The following is an 18,581-nucleotide window of genomic DNA, read 5'->3' as shown; positions in this document are numbered from 1 at the left end:
AATGAGAGAAAAGGAAATTTATTCTACTTTATGCTGTTCTGTTGCCCTCTTTATAAGTGATCACCTTTAAATTTGTTTGTTGTTATTTGTTGATTAATGTTTGTACAATCTGGTGCGCTCTTTTAACACCCTCTTTTCCTATTGGTTCCTAGTTTCTGTTAGAGTTTGATTTGAAAATGCCAGCAATTTCAGCTGCAGTTTTACAAAGACAGAGGTTCAAAGCATGTGTGAAATATTTTTATTAATGCTGAAAGTTACTGTGGGAGGAATGAATAAGAAGTATCCAGTGGAATTATTTTTTTCAGGGAGACTTAAACTTTGGCATAACCAGTGGAGTGTGAAGAGAGATGGAAATCCTAGGGACACTGGCATTTTGTGAAGGCAAAATATATAACATGGAAAAGGCTGAAGATCATTAATTCCCATTGCAAATAATCACAATTCCATGCGAAAAACAAGAGAGGTATCAGACATTTTCCTCTTATAATCTTCATCAAATTTCTCATTCTGTGCCACAGTGAAATGATTCTTCCAGTCTGCAACAACCCCTAAGAAACAGCAAAGCAAAAAAAGAAAAATGATTAATTTACCAGTATTTCCTGAAGCCAATTATCCACAATTCACTAGATACTTGTACTTCAAGGTTTATTTCAAAACAGAATGAAAACCAAAAAGCGTTGATTTAAGTAACAAACCTCAGTACCTTTTCTCATGAATGGGGAAATGGAGTGATCCATTATTCCCTGAAAATCTTTAGTGTAGTTTGCCATGGGATTTTCCTTCATTACCTCAAACGAGGTATTATGGACTATCTTGTTTAGAACCTCCTGACTCAAGTCCTTCTCCAGGAACTTCGCAATCTTCTGAATTTCTCGCTTTGGATTCTGCAGAGACAATGAAGTAGGATAAGATATAGAGCCAGGAAAAGAAAAGAAGTCAAACACAGTGTTAAAGCTGCAATTCTCAGACTGAAAAGATCAGGTCGTCATAAGGTTTACTGATACAGCTGGCATTATAATACAAAACTAGCTTGTAGGCAGTATCTACTAGACTTCTGGATTTCAGAGCTCTATAAACATGCCTTTTACCTCCTTCATATCTTCATAGAAGAGGTAGAGAATACGGTGCTTATCTTTGGCCTTCCACCATCCTTTTACGTGGTCATACCAGGAACCCCAGAGCACTGAAAAAGAAGTAACATCAACAGCAGCTATAAATGCCCTAACTGTCTTTAACACATGTGGCATTCATGGTTCCCTTATGACCAATGCCTGGGAATTTACCATCTGGTTTTAAATTACTGTGGCCATGACTGCTGTGCTCTGTGCTTATCACAGCGTTTGTGCTATTAATCCCTCTAGTGTATGGATGCTCAGAGCAGGATCCATGTGTAACTTTAGAGGGCAACAAATGCAGATTCTTACTCCTGAATGAAAAATCCAGGCTGTCTTTGCAGTCAGTGGAAAGAAACAGACATTTCCAGTGATTCATCTCATCAGCTGGACAAGGCTGGTCTTGACTGGCCCTGCTTTGAGCAGGGGTTTGGACCAGATGGACACTGAAAGTGCCTTCCAGCTTGTATTATTCTGTGATTCTAACTGGTTTAAATATTTGGTATTCTATCAGAAGTGCCTGTTTCTCTCCAGCAAGTATCAAGATGATCAGCTAGGACAGAGGTAGCTAATCAGTCTTCTAGATGTCTGCACTGGGACAGACGGCTCTCAAGCTGAGCTGGTCAAACACCAGACACAAGGTCTTCTTTAGACATGAAACTCTCATGCTGGTCCAGACAGTGTTATTTCTAGGCCTACATGGTGGCAAAAATATTAAGGACCTAAGGAAGTTTTAATGACCCAAACTGTAAATTGCCACTCACCTGACCAGGTTTTCTTTCTTGGATATTCTGTGATATCAACATATCTTTTAGAAAAGGAAGAATCAGCTTCTGGGGTTGCTTGCCCTTAGTAAGATAATTGTCTTTTTTTCATATGCCCTATTTTTAGGTAGATTAATTTATGTAAAAATACTTCCGTATCTAAAATTCCCACTGCACATTTCTAACAAAATTAACCCTTAGTTTCTTGTATATCATGTTAGAATAAACCAAATTAAACCACTGTTCCTTTTCAGCTGGCTTGTTTTAAAGTCAGAGAGAAGAGACTAAGACTGAAAATCATTATATAGGTTTCTAAAAGATCACAGAATAAAGAGTAGTGGTTGGTGTTTTTTTCCCGAAATGGGAGTGTAAAGATAGATTTAATAATCCTTTAGGTACTAATAAAAACCTGTGAATGAAGATAAATTATGACTGAAACATCTTCAGTAGTTATCATTCCACAGAGTGAAATCAGCACTAGATATCAATAGCTGAAATAAATAAATCATTACAATGCATTTTTAAAATGAACAAAATCACTTATATAACTGATTTCAGTTCATCACCTTGTCCAGACATGAATTTCTCCACAAACTCCTCCCAGGTTCCTGGCTCAGGCATAGCCTTGTTCATTCTGTGGAAGTGGTAGTATGACACCATATTGTCTTTTGCATTTCTTGCCACATAGATTATCTTTATTGATTTGAAAAGAGAGAGAGAAAAAAAAATTAACTTGCACATGATTATATAGATATTGAGCATATCCTAAAGTTTTGTCTTGGACCCTGATGACAGTGTTTTAGGAGATATTGCTTTGAAGCTGGCATTTTCTAAAATCCAGCTCAGGTAACTTAGTCATGACTTCTTTAGATTTTCACAGACTTTGCACATTAAAGGGAAAATATCTGTGGGGACATTTAGGTTTTGTGGACACTCTGGAAAATGTATTCTGTCCTAGTTTATGTCACTTTCTTTGCCCATGAAGTAGAGTTGAGTCCAACCTCCTCAGCCTTACCTTACAGTTTTGTTCCCAGATGGAGGGAGGCACCAGCTGCACAGGCAGATGAATTTTTATTGTTCTTGGAGATGGCATGGCATTAGCTAACTCTACACCTGTGGGATATTTAATTATGAGATATGAGTTGTTCTCTCAATTGCACTAGCAATTCTTTGTTATTCTCATACATGTGATTTTGACCATGATTTTTAGCAGTACATCTTGCACCAATCATTCATCTCCAAAGCAGTTACATAACAGTGTAACATAAGCAACATTACATAAGCATCTTCAGTGTTTCTAGGGACGTTTTTGCCTATATATTCAAGCTAAAAGGGGAAATACTGGTTCATATCTTCTTCTTGCTTTCTTGGGCCCACATCTGACTCGTGCATTCTAAGGGATAATGATGAATACTGATTTGTATTTACCCAACCAAAGCTTTTCCTTTGCAATATTTAGTGATCTCCTCCCACTTGTACAGGTAAGAAATTTTTGCTCCTTTCTAGAATACAGGAATATGACTGGCTGACTAGACTTTCTGGATCGCATGTAAAAAGAAACTCGGGGAGCGACTGGATTTTCAGTAGCTATGAATATAGTTCAGTAACAAAGTAAGTGGGATCTTTCTCAGGAAACTTACCACATCAGCACCAAGTGCTTGTTTTGTTTCATTTTGTCTAAAATACAAACCTATTTATATAATATTCACCTGAGTAACGTTCAGATGGAGGCTCTGCAACAAACCACTCAAGGAAAGGGTGGCGTTTGTAAGTCGTTTCACGTCTACATTTCTCAGTATCTCCATTTTGTTGAATCATATCCACTATCTCCTGTGTCCATGTGGTACCTGAAAATGTCAAGTGTTTAGATATTTCTCTCCAGGATAGCCAGGAGTCTCTTCTTCTAGGGAACTGAAAGCCAGAAGGATGGACTCTGCATTAAAGGAGGAAGGAACAGCAGAGAAGATAATGGACAAAGTGGAAAGAGAGGATAATGGGGGAAAAATGCCTAATTAGGAATACAAAGGTAATTCCCAAAGCAGAGTTTCAGGGATTCCATTTTACAACAGGCCTCTTCATGCCAAAAGAAATAGCCCCCAACACCACACAGTACTGAAAAAAAGCTCTGGGATAAACTCACTATTATTTGTAGGTTGTATTATTTGCAGAGAGGAAATGAAACTCCCTCATTCCAATTTTCATACCTCACAAACATTCAGGTATTTCAACTTTTGTTTTTATTCTAAATTTGAGTGAAAAAATGTAATAGCTGAATTTCAAGTGAGTAAAAATTTCATACAGTTTGAAAATATAAGACAGTGGCAGTATTTGCAAAGTTTCCATTTGAACCACTTTAATGAAGATCAGAACATAACACTTCATCTGCCTGAGCAACTGCAAAATCTTGTGTTACAGTGTTGTGTATCTCATGCCTCTTTTCTTTTATAGCTGTGGTCACTGTGTTAACCACTTCTCCTCTGAGCTACCGTGGCAGGTCAGCTAGAGAACAGGCTAAGGTATAACTTGGAAAGCCATGTGGGCAGGAAATTCAGCTGTTGAGATGCTTGAATTGAGCATCTCTGGCAAATATGACATAATGTCAAATGGACTGCCAACTTTTTTTCAGTTCAATGACCGAGAGGTTTTAATCCAGACTGACTAAAATAGTGTGGTTTTGTTTTCAGTATGCAGACAGTAAATTAAAAGCTTTCAGGTTCTACAAAACTAATGGTGGGGTTTTTTTTGGTGTTTTTTTCCCCTACTGAAAAAAAACCCAACAAACCCATCCTTAAATATTGTTGTTAATTCTAGTAATTATTTTTTTATGATCATCAAGTGTTCCCATATCTATTCCTGAATTTCCTAAACTGTACATGTTTTTATTCATGGGGGATTAATATTGATGCTTGTTATTCACTGTTTTTCTGTGTAGTAAGTCTGATGAAGGGGAGCAATAGTGGCCAGCCACTGAATAAAATGTCAGATAACTAATATTAATGGTGAGTATTTAATTTTATTGGCTGAAATTATTAAGTGAATTCGGTTATTTCCTTAAAATAATTAATCTATTTTCAGAAACCACAGTTCATTTACACACCAAGTAATTCCCCAAATATTATTCATTCCATAATCATGTCAGTCAGTTTCTATTACTTCTTAGTAATGATGACATTTTTCTAGGCATTGTTAAATCACTACATATTGGTGGAAAACTTCCATTGTTGTCATTAATATAAATGTATGTAATCTCAATTAAAGGAAACATTTAAGTATAGGTCATTCGACTTTGGCCATCTGTACTTCAGTAGTAACAGATTGTTGTTATTTCTGCCAAAGAAGTCAGAAGTTACTAGTCACAGGTGACAAGGCTTCATGTCTTTAAAATGTGTCTGGTTTGGAATTATACAAATATCAGTCACAATAGAAAAAAACCAGTTTTCAATTTCAACAATAAACATTATCCCAAACTTTTCTATTCTCTTCCCTACATGCACCAACCTGCTTTTGCATAGGTTGCAATGTACACATCGTCAGGTCTGGCTTTGAACTTTTGTACTTGATCCCATGTGATGCCCATTGGTTTTGTGAGGGGAACACCTTCCATGTCAAATAACTCACTTCGGGTAATTGTGTCTTTCAGACTCAAATCTTTCATTTTATCCACGACTGTTGAGCACTGCATGAAGAAAGAAAGGCTTGGAATTAACATGGTTGCTCTGAAAAAAACCCTAAATTTACTCATCCATTTTTGAGGTCTCTCTTGTTGACTGAATTCCATGTCCTCTGATTTCTTTGGCCATGATTTGGCCTATCTGGATTCATATATAGACTCCTTAAAGCTGGATCTCATTTTCAGAAATGCTTGGTATATTACTGATAGTTCTCCGTGTCCCTAAAAATCACTCTGTTTACTCAGATGCAAAAAAATTAAAAAGCCATTATTCCCATACCAAACATATTTATGTGAAATTGTGACTGTAGATATGAAGCCTTTGAAAGGCAAGAAAAAGAGGTGTGATTCAAAAGAAAACAGAGCATAACATTTGGCAATGAAATCAGCATACAGGACCCAACCCTTCCTCCACAGAGAAAATAAATAGAAATTCCTACTAACACCCTTTGTGCTTCATACTCACGAAAATATTTACAGACCTTTTCTGTCTTTTGTTCCTGGATCTTTTCACTCCTGGAATTCTCTGCTGTATTTTGAAGTTTACTGCATATAAATAACCTGAAATAAATAGATCATTAACTAAAGGTTGTTAGGCTTTAATTACTTAAATCAATCTGTTTTAGAGTAACTAGTTATTGATTTTTGAATTTCTTTTAAGGAGGCCTCTTCTTAGCCATAACTTTTAGAGCTCCAAATCTGGTCAGAGGAAAGCTCTGCTTAAGGGGAGGCTATAGAACTAATCTCAATTAAAAATATCAGCCAGAAAAGAGAAAAGACATTTCCATCCTAATCGCAAACATTGCTAGACTATTTCCTTTCATTTTCTTGATACTCACAGCAATTTCACAGAGATTCAGTTGAGCAAAGCAAGATGTTTGATTGGTGGCTGGGCAATGAATCAAGAAATTAAAAAAAAAAAAAAGGAAGAAACTTGGCAGAGAATTTTTTCTGCTTAAATGTCTTCAGTCCTTGGCTGTATGGATAACTACACAGCAAGTTGGATCTTCAGGTATAAGTAGGACGAAAGCTTGGGTGGGTGGAGATTCCATTTTTCCTATCAGTGTGAGGAGAGTGAGTGAAGGAGGAAGTGCAGCAGCAGCCAATAGCTGAGCAGTTTTTATGGAGTGAAATCCTTTTTTGTGAAATCCTTTCTAATCCTGTGAAAGAAAAATACTTTGAATTCTCATCTAAAGTATGATTCATTACTGGCAACAACATTAAATGTTGGTCAGTAACTCCAGCAAGATTATTTTAATTCATCTCTGTCACTGTCAACAGTCTTGGAATAATTAATTTTTTTCCTAATATCTAACTAAATTGCAAAAGTCACATGTGCACAAGCAAAGGAAAAAAATCCCAAAAGATTTTATTCTGTACTTCCCACCAGCAGGTGATGTCCAGCCACTGCCCAGGAAGCAGGGGTTCAGCCCACAGAGGAGTTGCTCTATGTAAGCCCACTGCACTCATAATTACTAGCATTGTGAGGGCTTTTAAGGGGAAATTATCTCCATCTTGTGGATGTGGCATTCACGACTTCTCTGGACAATCTGTTCTATCCAGTGTCTCACCACCCTCACAGTAAAGAATTTCTTCCTAACAACTAGTGTAAACCTGCTCTCTTTCAGTTGGAAACCATTCCCCCTTGTCCTGCCACTACATGCCCTTGTAAGAAGACCCTCTCCATGTTTCTTGTAGGCTCCCTTCAGGTACTGGAAGGCCACAATTAGGTCACCTCAAAGCCTTCTCTTCTCCAGGTTGAATAATCCCAATTCTCTCAGTCTTTCCTTACAGGAAAAGTGCTCCATCTCTCCATCTTTGTGGCCCTCCTCTGGACTTGCTCCACTAGGCTGATGTCCTTCCTGTCCTGGAGCCCCCAGAGCTGGAAACAGTACTTCAGGTGAGGTCTCACCAGAGCAGAGGGGCAGATTCACCTCACTCGATCTGCTGGCCGCACTGCTTTTGATGCAGCCCAGAATACAGGTGGTTTTCTGGGCTGCAAGTGCACATTGCCAGCTCATCTCCTGCCTCTCATCCACCATTACCCCCAAATTCTTCTGGGCAGAGTTGATCTTGATCTGTTCATCCCCTGACCTGTATTGATACTGGGAGTTTCCCTGGCCCAGGTGCAGCACCTTACACTTGGTTCTGTTAAACCTCATGAGATTCTCATGGGACCACTTCTTGAGCCTGTCCGGGTCCCTCTGGATGGCATCCTGTCTTTCAAGTGTGACAATTGTACCACTCAGCTTGGTGCCATCTGCAAACTTGCTGAGGGTGCACTTGATCCCTTTGTCTATGTCATTAATGAAGATTAAATAACACTTGTCCCAGTACAGATACCTCGCCACTGCTGTCCATCAGGATTCTGAGCCATTGATCACTACCCTCTGGATCAGACCATCCAACCAATTTCTTTACCATCTAACAGTCCACCCACCAAATCCATCTCTCTCCAATTTAGAGAGAAGGATGTTGTGGGGGACTATGTCAAAGGCTTTACAGAAGTCCAGATAAATATTGTCTGTAACACTTCCCTTGTCCCCTGACATATTCACTCCATCATAGAAGGGCATTAGGTTTGGTCAGGCAGGACTTGCCCTGTGTGAAGCTATGCTGGTTGTCCTGAATCACCTCTCTGTCTTCCATGTGCCTTAGCATTGCTTCTAGGAGGATCTGTTCCATGGTCTTTCCAGGCACAGAGGTGAGGCTGACAGGTCAGTAGTTCCCAGGGTCCTGCTTTCTACGCTTTTTTAAAAATGGGTACAATTTTTCCTTTTTTTCCAGTCACGTGACTGCCATGACTTTTCAAATATCATGGAGAGTGGCTTGACAACTATATCAGCCAAGGAGATTTTACTCTCTACTTGCCATCAACAGGTGATATCTGGCCACTTCCCAGGAAGCAGGGCTTCAGCACACATAGTGGTTGTTCCAAAAGGTAAATGTTGTATATCATGATTGCCCCTTCTTCCTTCTCCTTCCTCTTAGCTTTTATTGCTGAGAAGGTGTCTTGTGGTATGAAATATGCCCTTGGTCTTTGGTCAACCACTTGATCTTTTTCTGGCTCTGACATCAGGTTTTTCTTCTGAAGGATGACACCACCAGAGAATATATGGTTAAGGTTTAATATTTCTTCTTTCTACTTTCAAGTTCTGTCATGGGAAGATTTGCCATTTTCCTCTCTGTGCTAAACCCATGCTGGTTCTATTTGTTTTTCTCATACCTACACCTGGCAGTTCATTTGCTGGTTTGTAATGTTATTCACCACCCTTTCAGTTATGCAACCATGTTGATAATGCAGTAATCCCCAAAGCATATCAGATGGTATGAACAAAGAAAAGCCAAGAACTGCTTATTGAATGACTCTTTTATTGCAGCTGTGAATCTCAGTAGCCTTTGAACAGGGCACTCTGCCCGATAAGCTGCAGTGAGGTCAAAAACCGCAGGGAGATGAGAATTAAACTCACTGGGCCAGGGACTGGATTTCTGGTCTGGGATTATGATTTACAGGGCTCCTTTAAAAAAAGACCAGGCACTCTGCAGAAAGCTTCCTCCAGGTTTCCATTAACCTTTTCCTGAGTGCAAACTGCTGGCAGGTATTTCCTCATGTAAAACACACCGTGTTTATTTAATTTTATTTTATTATTTGATTTGATTTTAGCTTTGCTGTGTTTTGTTACTTGCACAGGATCAGGCTTGAAATGGGATGAAGGTTACAAATCCTACATCAGTATCAAGCCCTATGATATGATTTTAAGTCTGATTTTCATCAGATTTTGCCTATATTTACCTGTCTTGATAATATAGAATACTATGTCTTATAAATTAAACTCTATATTAAAATCTATATCTGATACATTTGAGTGAATTTTTTTTCCTTGTTATGCTTAGTGTTTATATTACATTTCTTTAAAACTCTAATCTCCCTCTGCTGGACAAAACACAGTCTTTATTCCAAAAGATGTTAAAATATTTTGAATTTAGCATTACATTTTAAAGCTATTGAAATCCTTAGATACTAACCTGTATTCTTCATTCAGAAAAATGCGTGCTTTGGAGAAATGAAAAGGCTCTCTGGAAAGACCTAGGTTTCACTTTGAGGCTTCTTGAATTTTAAAGCTGCATTCATCTCTTTGTGAGTGATTTAAGCTTGACCTGACTATGAGTCGGTGAGTAACCTTAAGCAGCGAAAGCTTTTTGTGCTGTGGGATGCATCTGGAGTTATCACAAACAATATCCAGACTCATGGCTGTTACAGCCCATATGCTGTTGAGAACAATCCTGCAGGTATCTGTAAAATAGGAACAGTACTACCAATCTTGTGATGGTTATTTAATGAATGTCTGGGTTGAAGCCAGGTACAGGTGAGATAATTGTCACAGATATACTTATGTAATACCAAAGTAAGTACTAAGGAAATGTTAAGTGTAAACATGGAATGAAAAGTCCTAAGGATTTAAATCAGCAACACATTTAAGCACAGTCTCTATCAGTAAAGAACTTACATTCCATTACCATCACACTTGAGAAATTTCTTTGCTTTAAGTATCCTCGCTCCAGCAGAGTTTCCTACTGAGGAAGTCCTGGAGCCCCCAGTGTGTATAACTCTGACCAGCTCTGTATGTGTTGGGGTCACATTCATATTAATATATAATCTTGTTATGGTGGGCATGCATAGTCAGGTGAATAAGTTTAATTGAAATCCTGCAGCTTTTTCTAAATACTTTTCCCAAGAAAATATGCATATAAAGTGCTGCAGTGTCACCCTATCAGTGGCACTGCATGCTTTTGGCATTGTTTCTGGAAATTCTTTTGTAGAAATAAAAGATCAGGTATTCACTATGCAGAATAACATAATACGTTCCCACTTGTAAATGAGGTTTGGTTTAGAGCCAGGGGAAGAAAAACAGAACTTTTTAATAAACATTTACAGAGCTTGGTGCCCTTTGTATATAATAAATGATGGAGTGTACTTTAAAACATTAATTCACATGACAATACCTGATTCAGTTGGCTGCAGACTCCTCTTTGCTAGCGAGCTCAGTGTGGACAATACTAGTGCAAGCATCATTACTCGACAGAGATGAGGTAGAAGCTGTTCATGTTCTCAAGCTTAAACTTGAACATCAGTGTGACAAAAGTCTGCCTTAGAGAACTTGGGAGCACTGCTTAGTTTTAGGTGCTTGGCACAGCTGTGTCCTTGTTTCTTCCCAAAGGAAACCACAGAATTTGTGCCAGATGCTTTGTGGGACTGGTGCCCCAATGCTTAGTTCATGCTGATGAGCAACCAGAGGTGAAGACAGAAGTGGACTAAGAGCAAGTGTAACTGAAGAGCCTGGAGATTGCAGGTGAAGGGTATGTGTCCAAGTTTTCAGGCATGCATGAATTGATGAACAAGTGCTAACTGAGTACCTATGGTCCTTTTCCTCAGAGCACCACTAAGTTGAGATATAATTTGTTTTCTCCATCCTTTCCTATCATCCTGCAACTGCCAAATTACAGCAGGAAAGAAATGCTTTTAAAATATGTACTACAAAAATAATACACGTTGTCCACAGCTCTGTGTTGATTTCTTTGTATCAACAGATGACCCTTATTCTTAAAGCTGGATCCAAGATTCTAGTTCTCCTAAACAGAGTAAGTTGTCATGTGTTGCATTTAAGGATCCACATGCAAGCTTCATGCCACAGTAATAGTGGCGATTGTTTTAGCAACTGCCTTGATGAACTGATGTGAAAATATTTCCATTCAAGCCAAACATCTGCTTTGTAGCACAGCTTCTTGTGGATACCTCCACTCACATTAAGTGAAGTTATCCAACAGGCTATTTGCATGATCTCTTTATTGACTCTTCTTTAAGGATGTGATCAAAACTTCTTTGAAGGGGACTGTGTAAACTGACATAATTTCATATCTGTCCTCTTTCAACTGGCATTTCTTTCTGAGGCTCCAATTTGACCATTTAGTGAGTATTTGAATCTCATCAGCAGAGCAAAATGCCTGTAAGCCAGGGAAAATGCATTTGCTCTTAAGACCCTATATACACCTATACATCTTCTATACCCCTTTAGACAAGGATGTGATTGAGACAAAATAGCTTCACTGCCTTGGATTTACTATTTCATGTGGATCTCTTGGGGCTACTGCCAACTGCAGCCTGACTCTGAGGCTATATGAAAATAAGAAGGTAGGTTAGAGCAAAACACAACCAGACTTGCACAATTATTTTTTGCAATTATTTCCTGAGAAGAACATGCACTTCTTCATTACAGATGAAGCCTAGAGGTGGAAAATTTAATTCTTGGCATTAGTGGTGGTATAGCAGGATGCTCAAGTGCTACCCTGTAATACCTTAGGCACTAAAACATCTTGACCTTTTATCTGGAACAATTAAAGGGAGTTTTGTTTAAGTGGCACATCTGCTGTTCAAGCTGGGACTTCATTGCATGAAGACTGCCTTTCCCAGTTCAGAAGCCATTTGCTTATCCAACCAAATTATAACTCCAGTTTAGTTTTTAGAAACATCTGTTTGTAGACAGGAAAATCCCTCTGGATGTGAAGCTTCAGAAAGCAGCTTCAGAAATTTTCATGTTATGTTGAGCTTGTGATCATTAACCAAATTCCTCTCTGAAATTCTGTAAGCCCAACAATCTTACTTCTTCAGCCTTGTGCTGCTTGGTTCTAGGAAATCCTTATATGACTACTTCTTTACTTAAAGAAAGGAATCCAGATGCTGCAAACAAGAAAAATTCAAATGTATATTCTATCATTGTTTTCAGTACCATAGGTCTTTGTGTCACAATTCTTATTAGGTAGCAGAAAGAACATTATATATTAAATACTTAAGCTATATATTAAATACTTGAGCTACAAGAAACTCTTACCAATAAGGCTTATAAAAATTTCTCTCTTGGCAATGTCTGTCATTATGCATGGTTGTAAAAAGACCTTACTCAGTTAAACAAAGTGCAGTGAAGGAAAGCAAAGCTGTAAAAATTATTATTAGGTTTTCTGGTGAGTATAAAATTTAAATTATTACCACCAACATTTTATGAAAAACATTAATTACTAACATAAAATCTGACACTCTTCAGAAGTAAAGAAGTCTATATGTCTCACTTGCCTGCGTGTTTTGATCCAGGAAGCCAGCTTTAATTTAGAGTGGTGGATCCTTAATGGTTGACATTTTAAAGGTCTTTTATGTATTTATTTTTAAAAGTCTGTTCACATTTTCAATCACAAAGACATTTGTGTGGTTGAAAATTCACAGAACTTAAGTTGAAACAGATTGAAATCTGCACCCCTTCCCAGTCCTATCACAAAAGAGCACTTCAAAATCTGTGGATGAGTACCAGGATGAGGTTATCTGGTGTGGATTATCATTAATTATTGGCTCAGGTCAACTCAAGTGTGTGTGTGTGGAGAAGGGATAGGTCAAATTTCACAGAGGTGAGGTAATGTTCTATCCCATACCTCAGTCCCTACTAGTTTCCTGAGGCATGCGCTAAGTCCATGCTTTGGGGAATGCTTTATTTTGGTTGAATGTTACCCTTTAAACTTTTGCCAAGTATTCTTATTTCTTAAAGTTTACTAGTAAAGTACCTCCTGACAAAACGTGTGCAGCTTCTCCTTTGTGCTCTCTCTTAAGGTGTCAAAAGAACTGAGGGCTCTTCTAATGTATTTGGAAGGCAAATACTGTTGGTGCCTCGTGTATTTTTAAAATAAAACCCTTTGGTGAGCTCATAGCTCAAGACTTGAGGTCTTACACCTGATGTTAGAGACTTCTGGAGCCCAGATGCCTCACTGTCCTGCTGAGCTTGCCTGTTGCGATGTTAGTGGAACTGATGCAGGTAAGAATATTTAAGTGGGATTTATTTCCTCTCCCCTTTTAAATATTCTTTTAGATTTTTTCATCTTATAGATAAAAATCTGCTCAGAGTTTAATGGATGTGTTTCACCTCTCATATGGGCACTCTTCTGGGGACTTCGTCATTCACATCAATGGAATTGCACCAGTATAAAACAGGAGGAGAGTAGTTGACATAGAATTCATGAATCTGTTGATGTTGCTATGAATTTTTCTTCCCATAGGTCAACAAATCAGTTAACCTGTTTCCTTCAGGTCACTAGCATAGAAACAAATAGCAGTGTTCACTTTTTCTGAAGAATTAACACAGTTCTGAAACACAGTACTTGTGTTTCAGTGTTACACTACAGGCTAAGTACTACACTATTCCTTGTGGCAGCTTTAAGGGGGAAGAAATTCTCATGCTTTTAAGACGTAATTTTGGGCTTAAAATGTCTGTTACCTTTCTGTCAAGATACAATGGCAACTGTGGTGTTGCATGCTATATTTACACAGCCCGTGGCTGCATTTCTTCTGGTGTAACCCTCATAGAGTGGAAATATGATTAGAAAAACCTTTTCTGAACAGCCAGTTTGTATTGGTCAAGTCTGACAAGCTGTCTTTTCACATCAGGGTATTACAGCTGGACTATCATGGACTATCAGGATGGAGTATCACACAGTTATAGTTTGTAGTAACTGATCAAGACATGTTGGACAGGACTTTTCTCCATATATTACTAGCTCCTGGTTGCTTTGCCACATGTAAGGTCTCCCTTTGTGTGTGTAAAACTCCACATGCATGGTATCTGCAGTCTCAGATGCAGCTGAATTGCCTTCATTGAATTGTCTACCTCTCTTCATTGACAAGTGTGGCAGCTAAAGCAACCAGAATTCTGGTGCAGGCACCCTTTCAAGTTCCTGAAGTTAGGCAAGCTAGATAGAGACTCAACTATGACTATCAATATAATGGATTTGGAACTGCACACTTTAAGTAATCTCACCCACAAATCCATATATGAGGAATAGTAACCGATATATAAACATATGTACGTATAGAAATAAAGAAAATTCTTTAGTCTAAATCTTTGTTCTCCAACCAAGTGTTGAACAGAAGGTCTCAAAAAAACCCCCTGCATAAATAGCCTCATTTCTAAAGTGTGTGGCTAGAGTCCTGCTTCTATAAAAATGTACGGTGGTGTATCTATGAATTTAATGGGAGAAGAGCTAGTTTGTGATGGTGGAGACTTAAAAACTATTGTAATTTGTAAGGCTTTAAAAAATCTTACAAGCATCTAAAAATTCTGCACTAAACAGATATTTTTCCCGCTCTGCTTAAAAGTGTATCTCATAGAGAGCAATCCTCTTGTCCAGAGGTTGTAAAGGTTCTGGTTCTCTGTGTACTTTGTGTCATACTCTCTATTCCTGTAGCTCCAACCTTGTTCTTTGGGATACTAACTATGCAGTTGCACATGTCACCTGCAAGAGAGAAGGACAGCATTTATCTGTCAGAAAGATAGAGTTTAAGGGCAAAACAGATATGAAGTGAGAATGCTATAGGAATAAAAAATTACCTATCAGGTGCTTGTCCTTTGATCTAAACTGTATGAATGACAAAAGTGTGAGAGCATGGTTTGTTAGAAATTTCTTATCTTTTAACAATGTTCAGTCTTTAGTCTTCTAATTGTCTCGAAAAATGTCTCCTGGAAAGTCACTATCGAGCATTAAATCTCAGTTAAAATCCTTCATGTGTGCCTTCAGTACAAAATTAAGAAAATTATGGCCACTTATCCTTTTATCATTTTGGATAAGTGTATTTTCTTACATTGCTCATGTCTGATCTAAAACTCTTCTGTTGAATTTGGTGAGAGTTCATAAACTCTATCCTGTTTGCAGCTTTCTAAATTGTGAAAAGTTCAGCAATATATTAATAATCCAGTTTTATATGATTCTTCTTTTTCAGCAAGAATTATATGAGATGTGAGGATTCGTAACGAAATTAAAGAAGATAGCAAATTAACCACAAATATCTTACAAAGTGATGTCCTTATGACAACTATGGCTGAATTTGAATGATTGGGTAATCATGACCATTTATATACATTTCATTTTACATGCTGAGAAAAATTCCTCCTGTCACAAGAAATTACAGCCCTAATACAGGATAAATACACTTGATATTTGTATGCTTGAAGGATTGCAGTTAATATATGCTATTCACCAGTATATTAAAGTATTTTCATACTTTCGTACTGTGTGAGGACAGCTTTAAAACAGAGTAGTTTTTGTTTACTTTAATGAAGATGTTTCTTCTATAGAACAACCAAGACAGGGAAACCTACATAAAAGAGATGTGTGAATTATTTAGGGGTAGTATACCAGATTAGGTATTTTAATGTCAAAGAAACATTCTGGATGCTTTGACTGCATTCATCATACTCTCTTTTGTATGCATTGAATATGGAAACTGTCAAAAGTGTTGAAAGTTTGACAGATTTTTTGAGCTAAGTATTTTCTTTTTTGACAGAACAGTTTGGTTTCTGAGTCCTGCATCCTTGCTTCACTGAGCAAGGATGCTGTTATGTTTGGCTTAGTTCATTTTGAAGTCTCCAGTGGTCATAACCCATAAACCAGAGTGACACAAGGCCATCAATCAACATGCAAAGACGCTTGTCTAAGCTTTGAATTTTTGAGGCTATCTTTGCACATGATGTTCAGAGTGCAACTTGTGGAATATCAATCATTTTTATCATGTGATAGTGGAGCTCTGAGATTGGAGTTCCTGCCCACGTCTCTGTGTTCTGAACATTTCATGTTACTGTAACCTACCTGACAGCACTGTTTCTTCAGGTGTGTTGTTTTCACATGTAAGAATGCTTCTAAACATTTTTTGAGTTGTACCTTAATGACATAACTTTCTACCAATGAACCATGATCACTGCTGGGTTTTGATGGCTAAATGGCGACCCTATGAAGGTGATTTTCTGCAGGTTCAACATTAATTTTATTCTTTCTACTGTACTACTAGCTACTAGTTACAAGGTAAGTACTAACATATATGCCAAATTTAAAATTTGGCGAATTAAAATAGTGAAATAATCTACTTGCTCTTTACATGTTCCTATGCTTATTTCCAGGTTTTATGTAAGACTGACTATGCCTTTTTAACCCTTCCTGTACAGTCAGCTACACAGATTTTCTAAGTTATTTGAAGGAAAGCAGAATCTCTTAGCTCAAGTAAACTATTAAAACCCCCTAACATAAACAATACAAAAACTGGACCTGGAGTTTGCCAACATGCTGAGTTGTGATTTTGTAATACCAGAAAGTTTGTGACTTTTACTGGCCACTCAGTTTAGGGAATTCTGCAAACCCATATTTTACAAGTTGGCTGATTCAGAAATATATTTAGAAATACCAAAAGCAGTTAAGAGCTCTCCCCCCATGACCTTCATATTTTATGATAAAATATAACTGAAACAGAACTCTTCAGGGAAATTAAGTTTGTGGCTGATTCAAAACACTCTGAAATCCCATTACATTTTATTTTGCTGATTTTGGGAACTTCAGCATATGATTGAAGTCAAACATTTGTCTAAGTGTTTTGTTGTTTTGGGATCAAAAGTTTGAGAGTAAACCTCCTTTTTTCCCCTCAAAATAAGCTATTCATTTTTTTATTTGTTGCATAACCTAACTGTGAGTTTTAATAAAACTTTCATTGTAAGTAGCCTGCTGAACATGACCAATAATCACACCTTTCTATTAAAAAGTATTCATTTTTGTAAACCACAAAGACATACCTCTACATAACTGCAGCTACCTCTTTATCTTGTTTATCATCACTTGAATTACTTTTTTTGGCATGTTCATTGTGCTCTCCTAATGCTGTCTATGCTGTAAACTTTGTAACAAAATGGCAAGTTCTAAGATTTATTTAAAGGAATTTCCTGTGTTTCACTAAGGGTGGCATTGCTGTTCAAAGGAGGCAGCTGCTGCTGGCTTCAGGGAGTTTTGTGGTTGGTGGTGAAGCTGTGGAGGGGCTGTACACCATCATCTAGTCCTGGGGTGTAGAGATGGGCTAATCTGGGGCCGGATAGCATAAGGGCTATGTGGATTTAATTGCCTAAGCAATAGGAATCTAATCACCTTGGACACTTCCATCTGTCCCCCCATTGCATCTCCAGAGGGAGAGAAATCTCCTATGGGTCATATCTGTCAGCCATGGGCAAATGTCTTGGAAATATGCTAAATTAGCACCCGACTTGTTTGAAGGACTCTGTGTAAGTAACTCAGTGATCCCTTAGTCTGCAAAGACAGTGGATACATCCCAATGCATGTAGGAAATGCAATTATGTGTTATAGTTATAAAATGTATTAAACTCCTTCCATTGTCTTCAAAAGCTGCAGGGAACCAATCTCACGACTTAGCACCTGAAGCTGCTGTCCCAGAACAGCCAATGCAGGAACCAACGCCTGGTTTCACTTCTCATTTACCAGCTGGCAGCCAACACTTAGCAAATCTAATTCAGAAAGTCAGGTCAGGAAACACTCATATGAGGAGCCTTCTCACCCTTGCCAGAACTGTGAGCATTTCATGATACAAGTGCAGAAGTGAGTCAGAAATGAAGTTTTTTTTTTTTCCTGTATTAACACTCCCTCAAAATTTGAATCCAATGTTCTCCTCTGTTTAAGCAACTGGTGTTGCCAAGGCTTCCACCAGCATTTTTGTAGGCAATTTGTTGCCATACAGCAGGACTGTGTAGTGTTGGGCCCAGTTCTGTTTAATATCTTTATTGATGATTTAGATGAGGGGATTGAGTCCACCATTAGCAAATTTGCAAATGACACTAAGTTGGGGGGGAATGCTGATCAGCTGGAAGTCAGGAGGGCTCTGCAGAGGGACCTGGACAGACTGGAGAGTTGGGCTGATTCCAACGGGATGAGATTCCACAAGGCCAAATGCCGGGTCCTGCACTTTGGCCACAACAACCCCCTGCAGTGCTACAGGCTGGGGACAGAGTGACTGGAGAGCAGCCAGGCAGAAAGGGATCTGGGAGTTTGGATTGACAGGAAGCTGAACATGAGCCAGCAGTGTGCCCAGATGGCCAAGAAGGCCAATGGCATCCTGGCCTGGATCAGGAACAGTGTGACCAACAAGTCCAGGGAAGTGATTCTTCCCCCATACTC

At 38.3% G+C, this 18,581-nt stretch overlaps 1 protein-coding gene across 2 annotated transcripts; it reads right to left on the bottom strand.

Annotated features, from left to right (window-relative positions):
• Positions 1-224: 224 nt before the first annotated feature.
• On the bottom strand, positions 225-6,544 carry SULT1C4 (sulfotransferase family 1C member 4). Of its 2 annotated transcripts, none has more exons than XM_064646390.1 (9): positions 6,386-6,544; positions 6,029-6,107; positions 5,375-5,552; positions 3,586-3,723; positions 2,892-2,989; positions 2,443-2,569; positions 1,089-1,183; positions 704-884; positions 225-548 (listed from the first exon to the last, which is right to left on the bottom strand). In XM_064646390.1, the coding sequence occupies exons 3-9, from the start codon at positions 5,529-5,531 to the stop codon at positions 436-438; spliced, it is 909 nt and encodes a 302-aa protein (XP_064502460.1). In that variant the 5' UTR covers positions 5,532-5,552; positions 6,029-6,107; positions 6,386-6,544; the 3' UTR covers positions 225-435. The 2 variants fall into 2 exon arrangements, with proteins under 2 accessions (XP_064502460.1, XP_064502461.1); XM_064646391.1 differs by having other exon boundaries at positions 5,495-5,552.
• Between the last annotated feature and the right edge of the window lie 12,037 nt (positions 6,545-18,581).

Source organism: Pseudopipra pipra, chromosome 2 (genome assembly GCF_036250125.1).
Source record: "Pseudopipra pipra isolate bDixPip1 chromosome 2, bDixPip1.hap1, whole genome shotgun sequence".
Taxonomy (NCBI): domain Eukaryota; kingdom Metazoa; phylum Chordata; class Aves; order Passeriformes; family Pipridae; genus Pseudopipra; species Pseudopipra pipra.
Note: the sequence above shows the minus strand (reverse complement) of the source record. Positions and strands in the feature narration are given on the sequence as shown.

Bases quoted from the DNA above. Each gene is read 5' to 3' on its own strand.
- SULT1C4 (XM_064646390.1), bottom strand. From the start codon at position 5,531: ATGAAAGATTTGAGTCTGAAAGACACAATTACCCGAAGTGAGTTATTT. The intron at 3,724-5,374 runs GTTGGTGCATGT...TGACATTTTCAG, and splicing joins TGCAACCTATGCAAAAGCAG to GTACCACATGGACACAGGAG. The intron at 1,184-2,442 runs GTGATGAACTGA...CTTCTTTTTCAG, and splicing joins GAAATTCATGTCTGGACAAG to TGCTCTGGGGTTCCTGGTAT.